This window comes from Pungitius pungitius, chromosome 19 (genome assembly GCF_949316345.1).
Source record: "Pungitius pungitius chromosome 19, fPunPun2.1, whole genome shotgun sequence".
NCBI lineage: Eukaryota > Metazoa > Chordata > Actinopteri > Perciformes > Gasterosteidae > Pungitius > Pungitius pungitius.
In genome coordinates this window covers 2,257,279-2,265,117 of record NC_084918.1, presented here as the reverse complement: position 1 = coordinate 2,265,117, position 7,839 = coordinate 2,257,279, and the positions used below count along the sequence as shown (strand labels likewise).

Sequence of the window (7,839 nt, the reverse complement as noted above, 5' to 3'; positions counted from 1 at the left end):
ACTTCATATAATTGTAGTAGAACAGAGGAAGTTTAAAAGTTCAGATTCAGAAAAAAAGTATTCATATCAATAAAATGAGAAAGCATGAAAGGATATTTACGTTTTTTATTGATCTTGACAGAAATTGCTGTATTGCAGTTTCAATACAAAGTAAGAATCGGGCAATAGCGTCAATAGAGTGTAAAACATACACACTGAGTGCAAACTCTTGTGCCTAAAATATACCGATGTCTGTGTGTATTATATTTAACTCACTGCTAACGAATATAAATAAATAAAGGGGTTAAAAGGATTCCCATTTCTTTCACGGTTGAAGCCCTCTTCTAACACGCGGGGGCGGCAGCGCCCCGTTCGATTGGAACGGATCATTAAAAAAAAAAAGACATAGAAGAAGAAACGCTACCCGGAAGTGAGTCGCACGGTGATGACTGTCCTTTTGCGTTCAGACCTTAGAGCATCTCTTCTCCCCCCCCTTTGCTTTTTCTATTTATAATGTTGACATTTTCTTTAGATTTTTTTGTCGTCTCTTGTTAAAACGCTTAACACGTCTAACAGCAAGTAGCTCCGAGGAGGCGTGATGGAGACCTGGCGGTTCGCTTCTTCGCGTGCACTCCTCTGATGCACCATGATCCCTGTGCCGCTGCTGGTGGTGGTGATGGGAGGCTGGTGTGCCGTCTACCTCACCGACACCCTGCTCAAGGTGCTCATTGGTTCCCCCCTTTTTGTGACCGTTTCGTGTAAGGCGGCGGCTGGCTGGCTAACGTGCACACAGCCAGAGGCACTAAAGGAAAGGTTGTATGTCAGCTAACGCTAGCTAGCGTTCGCCACTCGTTTTTTGACCCTTTAAAACGCCATTTAAACGTTGAAAATGTCTGAGATTAAACACGTCGGAAAGACCAGTTGCATCGTTGATTTGGCGCGTAGCAGTAAGTAAGACAGAAAATAAATTGAACAATAAAGTGTTTAAATGATCTGCTTTGTGCCAATTCGTGACAGCAAAGTGGTGACATGTCAAAGACACATGTCAATCATAACAACACGAACATTTGCCAATATCTCAAGCTCTCAAAGATATTTTCTACTCTCCACATATCAATGCAGTTATAAATCCTGTACCACTCCCTTCCCTCCCGAGTGCAATGACTCGAGGTCTTCTCTCACATCGTTCTTCCACAGCTGTCCCCGACCCACCGCGTCAGGTACGAGTCGTGGTTGGCGAGTCGAGGGCTGATGCTGTCTCCTTTCCACGTGAGGTGGCAGACCACCGCGTTCAACCGGCTGTTCGCGTACTGCGCGCGCATCAACCCCCGAGCACAATACCTGTGGTGAGGACGGATCGACAAGTACCTGCACCCACAGCCCCCCCCCCCCCCCCTCCCACCTCCTTAGGAAGCCCTTTGAGCTCACACAGTCAATTTATATCCACCAAACAGAAATTCACGTGAATACAGCCGAGATTAAAAGAAATTGCCCATCACAAGTTGATCGGCTATTTGATTAGATTTTTTATGTAAGCAGACGAAAGAATATCTCCTGATTAATATCCCATCTCCATGATTAATATCTATTGAAAAGGACTTTATTATAAAGGAAATTCAAATTGGTTATTTTGTAAATTAGTTTAAATTGATTTGCCTGTTACTTAGCAATAAAAATAGAATATTGTTATTGGCCAGCTATCTATACTTACTCCACTTATCTTCCTCTGACCTCCAGGTTCAACAGTGGGCTGGTGTTTGGCATCGTGGCCATGGTGGGCTCCGTGGTGCTGCTGACCAGGACGCTGCAGCAGACGCTCGCTCAGATGACGGCGGACAGCCCTGGGGTCAGAGGTCAGCAGGCCCTGCAGGTGGTGGTGAGTACGCGGCGCCAGAGATTAACTGGAGCTCGGAGCATTAGTGTCCTCCAAAGGTCATGCGAAGCCGGCGATATTCAAACGAGGGGGTGAACAAATCACGGTGAGGGGCAGTTATTTGGCATCTCCCTCCCCACTCACGTCTCTTTAATAAGTGAGGTGTCACACAGCCGTGCATTAACGTGAGCGCCGCCCCCAGTGGACCACCGACTTGATTCATGGGAAGCTATTAGTCGGCCATTTATGACCGAGTATTCAGCCCAGGGGGACGGGGGGTGGATGGTGGGGGGGGAAGCCGACCACTCAGAAAACCACAGCTTCAGCAAAAGAGGAAACAATTAATATTAAGAGTGTGGAGACACTGAGGGATGTTAATGTTTGCCAGGTGTGCCGTGCTGATGGAGCAAATTGTGGTTTAATTAAATCTCTAAAATCCCCCAAACAAGTGTTTCTGTTGGTGCCTGTGTTGTGTTTTTTGTGTGTATCGGTCACAGTTGTGCGTTGCTTCTCTCGGGTGTGTCGTCAGATCCCTGGTGTCAATCTGCCCACGAGTCAGCTGGCCTACTTCTTCATCGCCCTGCTGCTCAGCGGAGTTATACATGAGCTGGGCCACGCTGTGGCAGCATTGAGGTAAAACACACACGCACATACACGCTATGAAACAGTCTGTTACCATGCCAACCGGCACAGTAAAGAGCATCCAATGGCCATTCGGATAGAAGAGATGGATTAAAGGGTTTTCAACTTTTTTCTATCTATTTCCAAAAGCTTAAATCAAGGTGTTTTTCAACCTGGTCTGGTGTCATTTGTCCCTTTTCTATGTCCCTCCACATAGAGCCCCCTCTTTTAACAGCTGATTTGAAAGGAATCCAAAAACGTGTGTGTGTGTGTGTGTGTGATGTATTTCTGACCCCGGCAGGGAGCAAGTCCGAGTGAACGGATTCGGCATATTTGTGTTCGTGGTTTACCCGGGTGCTTTTGTGGACCTCTTCACCACGCACCTCAGCATCATATCGCCGACTCAGCAGCTGCGCATCTTCTGTGCCGGTGAGTCTCTTCATGCGGGGGATGTTTCTTGATTAGTCCGTATGGCAGAGGTGATTCATTTTACCCGACTAAAGTGATCACAGCTATTACTCACAATTATTAAACGCATTTAGTTTAATGCTGGTTCCTGTTTTTTGCCAGTAGAGGGTCACCCTGAGGTCACTTACTCCTGAATGCCGGACAGCTGCTTCACATCTAATCATTTCACTCTGGAGTTAAGGGAATGTAATGTGAATAAAGTGATTGCTGGAGCTGGCAGTCTTCCACGCATTAATGGGACTGATGTCTCATACGGGCCACCGTAGGAGCCACATTGTTTCCAATGGAGTCTGTTTAGGAATAATGTCGCATGTTTTGAGTAACAAGCATTCAAGAGGGATGTTTCAAGCAGCAAGTCAAACAGGTTTCGATAATTCAAATGATTGCACAAACAAAATTGTGTTAAAAGATCAGAGAGACAGATTCTATCAAAGGAAACAAGTGTAATAATACATTTTTCCTGATCACACAGGCGCATTAAAAGTGTTTTAAAATCCAGCACGACATTATGCTGCAACAAATCAGATCAAAAGAGCCAAGTAACCAACGCTACATTCACATTGCACAAAATGCTGCTTTCTCTGTGCCTCCGGAGGGCAGCGACGAGCTTTTCCTACGACCATCTGCGACATCTCCTGGCTTGTCCTTTTCTTAAAGAGTAGACAAGAAAAAAAAAAAAAAACCCCGACGGGAGCCGTCCATTCGAGTCGTACGACAAAGCGGAGAAGGGCGGATGCTACGCCCATCGGGGGGAGCGGTGTTTATTTTTCTGCGTCTCTCCCCACAGCGGAGGCGTCTCGCTCATAACATGTTTGTTATTCATTCCTAGAGAGAGAGAGAGGGGGGGGGGGTGGTGCAACTTTAATAGTTTGTTTACTGTGTAAAGTAAATAAGGAAAATGCGCGTGCACCCTTTAGGTCTGAATATCAAATCGCGCAAAGCATTCTGGGATTTTTCCCGAGCTTTCCTCCTGCTGAGGGCCTTCTCACTCTGTGCACGTCTTCCTTGTGGTGCGATGGAGGCAATGCGGTCCGAGCCGGAACCTCGCTGTGGGACATTTCCTCGTGGGTCCACGCGCACCGCGTGGACGGCTATTTTTAGTCCTTCAGTGCGATTGGCGTGTGGCGAACGATTTTCTCGGTCGTAACGAGTCACGATCCTTTTGTTTTGCGCCTCGTCGCGTGATGTGAATAAGAAACGTACCTTTTGTTTTTGTTTTTTCTTCCTCCAGGAGTCTGGCACAACTTTGTCCTGTGCGTGGCGGCGTTGGCGCTCCTCTTCCTGTTGCCCCTCTTCCTGTTCCCCGTGTACTCGACCGGCGGCGGGGCGCTGGTCACCGAGGTCATCCAGGTCAGTGCGCCGCCGCCGCCGGCCGCGCTTTCACTTGTATCTGCGCGCGCTGAACCTAGTGGCGTCCTGACGCCGTGCGCTCCATGTGCTCTTGAACCGACGTCTGCCCGTGTCTCTGGCGCAGGGCTCGGCGGCCGACGGCCCCCGCGGCCTGTCGCCCGGGGACATAGTGACCGGGCTGGAGGACTGTCCCGTCGGGGGGGTGGAGGACTGGAGCAGCTGCCTGTCTCGCCTGTCTCAGACCCCGCAGACCGGATACTGCGTCTCCGGCGCCGGCCTGCAGCCCAGCTGGGCCCACGGCCGAGGCGAGTCTGCAGTCGGTAAAGGTTCAGCGGCAAAAAAAAAAAAAAAAAAGAGGGCGCGGCGCAGCGGGAGCCGGGATTGGCCAGCTGTAGGGCTGGACTCATGTGTGAGGTCAGAGGTCAACAGCTGGCCAATCAGAGCTCCTGTTGCTACTCTGTGGTCCTTAACCATTCCAGTGGCAGACTTTTGTCTCCTTTATCTCAAATATACAATAATTTGATCATCGTTTGATCATTTTTCCTGCAGAAATGCAAAATATTTATTTCTGTTTATTAGCTTCTCAAATTTGATGATTTAATTACCCAAACAATTGATGAATGATAATTACAATTTGCATATTGATTATGTCTTCCGAGAACATTTAGAATCTGAGAATCATCCGAGAAAAACAAAAGCGTCCACTCATCTTTTTTCTTTCTTTTGTGCTCAGCTTTCAAGCGTTTGGATGGAACGATGGACTGCTGCAGCAACAACAGCCTGACAGACCTCTGCTTCTCTTACATGAATCCTCAGGGCAAGAACAGCAGAGGGAGAGAGGTGACGCACGCACACACACACACACACACACACACACACACACACACACACACACACACACACACACACACACACACACACACAGCCTCTTGTGACAGCTTCATTGTGTGAGACAGCCCTTCCCATTGAATTCACTTTCCTTTTTCCTCCCATTTCCTGCCACTGTGTTTCCAACTATGAGTTCACTAAAATCAAAGATAAAATGAGGCCTCCTAATACAAGATAATGGTAAAATAACTTGTGTCTTTTGGGTTTGTTATCATGCATAGAACATAAAAGAGACCTCTAAGCTCCTTACACTGACCCCCCCTCCCCCCCCGGTGCCTCTCTGCAGTACGCCTGCATGCCGGTGCGTAAGATGGTGTCCGGGAGGCAGGTGTGTCGCAGCGACGGGGACTGCGCCGCCGCCGCCGCCATCTGTGTCACTCCGTCTCTGGAGAACCGGACGCGCTTCATCCGCGTCGCACACCCGCCCAACACGCACATGCTGTTTGTGGGCTACCCGTCGCACCTCCAGTACGCCGGTACGCTGCAGTCCCCCACCCCCCCCCCCCCCTCCTCCCCCCTCGTCTGGTTTTCCTGGTCTGTTGGAAGTCATTAGGAGATGTGGAAGTGGAATCAGATATAGAACAAAAGCATCTGACATTTTGTAAATGTTAAAGCAAATATATCTTGTAATTTCAGGGCTATATTTGCAACGAGGTACTTTCGTGGTACTTTCAGGGACCTCCACCCTGGGAGGAGGCCCCGTTGTGTAATTGGTGTTTACAGTGCACAGCGTTGTGCTGACTATCTGGGTTTTTAGTGTTGGACAGGAAGAGGCCTGTTGTCTTCTCTCTTGTGACGCCCACCCCCCCACCCCCCTTTATTTTTTTTTCCCGCAGTGAGCCTGACCAACTTCATCCCCCGCTTCGGTTTCCTCCACCTGGATCTGCCAGTCTTCTTGGAGACCTTCTGCAAGTATCCTCTCCCGTGTTTGAAGGGTAGAAGCAGATGTTTGACTCACTCAAACTCTACCAAACAGTGTTATATTGTAAAGGATAGAAGGCCGAATGAAGCAGGGCACCATCTGTTCCGTCGGAGGGATGAATATTTTACCCTTGGTAATGGTAATAAAGGCATCACGTTGTCACTTCTACATAAAACCCCCTTTAACGTCTCCCCAGTCGACCGGTTCTGAGGAGGAGTTGAAGCCTTCGTTGAGTAGATCTGCACCTTTTTGCAGTACTTGTGTCTTGTGGGGGTAGGATGAGAGATGCTGAACTAGTATTGCATGTTTTCTTATATCAAAGTAAACCTATATGACCTTGCACTATTTAAAAGGACCACTTTAAAACTGCTGCAGAACGCCTTGCCACCCGGCGCCATCGCAGTGGAGAAGAATCTCCCCAGGTGGGTTCACTTGGTCGCGTCTGTCCTTGACCCCCCCCGCCCCTCAGATACGTGGTGTCCCTCTCCGGCGCGTTGGCCGTCGTCAACTCGGTGCCGTGCTTCGCCCTCGACGGTCAGTGGATGCTGAACGCGCTGCTGGAGGCCACGCTGGTCACCGTGGTGACGGACCGCCACAAGCGCGAGATGATTGGCTTCTTCCTGCTGCTGGCGGGCAGCGCCCTGCTGGCCGCCAACGTGGCGCTGGGCCTGTGGATGGTCACGGCGCGGTGAGCCGCCGCCCCCCCACCCCACCCAACCCTCCCCTCCCCTCCCGGGAGGGAGGACGACTAAAAGAATGCTTCCTGGGAGTCGTCTGACGCGCGTTGACCATCCGACTGTGAACATTCCAGGCAGTGCTGCCAGAGGCTTTTCAAGGCTTCTCAAGGCTTTCCTGGAGCACCGGGGACGCCGATGACCAACCAATCCTTCCGCCTTGTTACCGCCATATTTACTCAGAAAGCACATGTACAAACAAACGATGCACTTAACCGCAAAGCACTGTCCTGTGACTGTTTACAAACGCTGCTTCTGTGTGGAAAGTTAGAGAGGAAGCCTTCCTTTCTTCTTTGGTTTGTTTGGCCGTTGACACGCTGCAGAAAGAAAGAAAGACGCATGCTTTAAAAGCCTTAGTTAGTGTTTCTACAACGTACCACCTGTTGGAAATATGTGAAAGAAACCTCGTCTATGTGGGTACATTATTTAGTAAATGTTTGAAGTGGGACGGCCCCTTAGGAAATGGAAAAGTCTCTTTCTCTTCCTCAGGCATTGTGTTGGGAAGAGTTGAATTTGTCTGTGAATCTTTTTTTTTTTTAGTGTAGCTTTCATTTCACTCTCTGCTCGTGAGTCACATGTGGAATAAAAGACTGCTTTAATTTAAGGGTTGTCTTTCCAACTTCTTTATATTAAATCCGTTTTTTCTTTTTTAAATTATGTTCACCTTTATTATTAAATGCTGTTCAGCGTCCAACCAGGAATGCAAATACTGCTGACTCATGTAGAGAATATATAGAATGTGGATTCAACATTATCCTTGCTTATTTCTGCAAATATACAATTTCCTCAGTCTGCAACTTTGAAATCATGACCTTTTGGTGAACTTAATTATTGCATAATCATCATGATCAGGGCCGTGGAGCAGGCGGGGTTCAATGTTCTGATGACTGACGTTTGCTCCATAATCTGAGAAATGACTCCTCGTGTGGCCTTGCATGTCGGATGTGGCTGCTTATCTCTAATCACAGCCTGGAGGGATGTTTGGGAAAACAGACTGGGGGGGG

The 7,839-nt window shown here is 48.7% G+C and overlaps 1 protein-coding gene across 3 annotated transcripts; it reads left to right on the top strand.

Moving 5' to 3' along the window:
* Positions 1–338: 338 nt before the first annotated feature.
* Positions 339–7,439, top strand: mbtps2 (membrane-bound transcription factor peptidase, site 2). 3 transcript variants are annotated; one of them, XM_062559292.1, is made up of 12 exons: positions 339–409; positions 556–700; positions 1,177–1,325; positions 1,717–1,855; positions 2,382–2,485; positions 2,775–2,902; positions 4,173–4,291; positions 4,416–4,617; positions 5,025–5,131; positions 5,466–5,655; positions 6,016–6,091; positions 6,571–7,439. In XM_062559292.1, the coding sequence occupies exons 2-12, from the start codon at positions 626–628 to the stop codon at positions 6,791–6,793; spliced, it is 1,512 nt and encodes a 503-aa protein (XP_062415276.1). In that variant the 5' UTR covers positions 339–409; positions 556–625; the 3' UTR covers positions 6,794–7,439. The 3 variants fall into 3 exon arrangements, with proteins under 3 accessions (XP_062415276.1, XP_037312345.2, XP_037312344.2); XM_037456448.2 differs by lacking the exon at positions 339–409 and having other exon boundaries at positions 417–700; positions 4,416–4,596; XM_037456447.2 differs by lacking the exon at positions 339–409 and having other exon boundaries at positions 417–700; positions 4,416–4,611.
* Positions 7,440–7,839: the final 400 nt, after the last annotated feature.

Excerpts from the sequence above, each read along its gene's own strand:
- mbtps2 (XM_062559292.1), top strand. The coding sequence starts at position 626 with ATGATCCCTGTGCCGCTGCTGGTGGTGGTGATGGGAGGCTGGTGTGCC. Across the intron at positions 1,326-1,716 it reads CCCCGAGCACAATACCTGTG|GTTCAACAGTGGGCTGGTGT; the intron begins GTGAGGACGGAT and ends TCTGACCTCCAG. Across the intron at positions 1,856-2,381 it reads AGCAGGCCCTGCAGGTGGTG|ATCCCTGGTGTCAATCTGCC; the intron begins GTGAGTACGCGG and ends GTGTGTCGTCAG.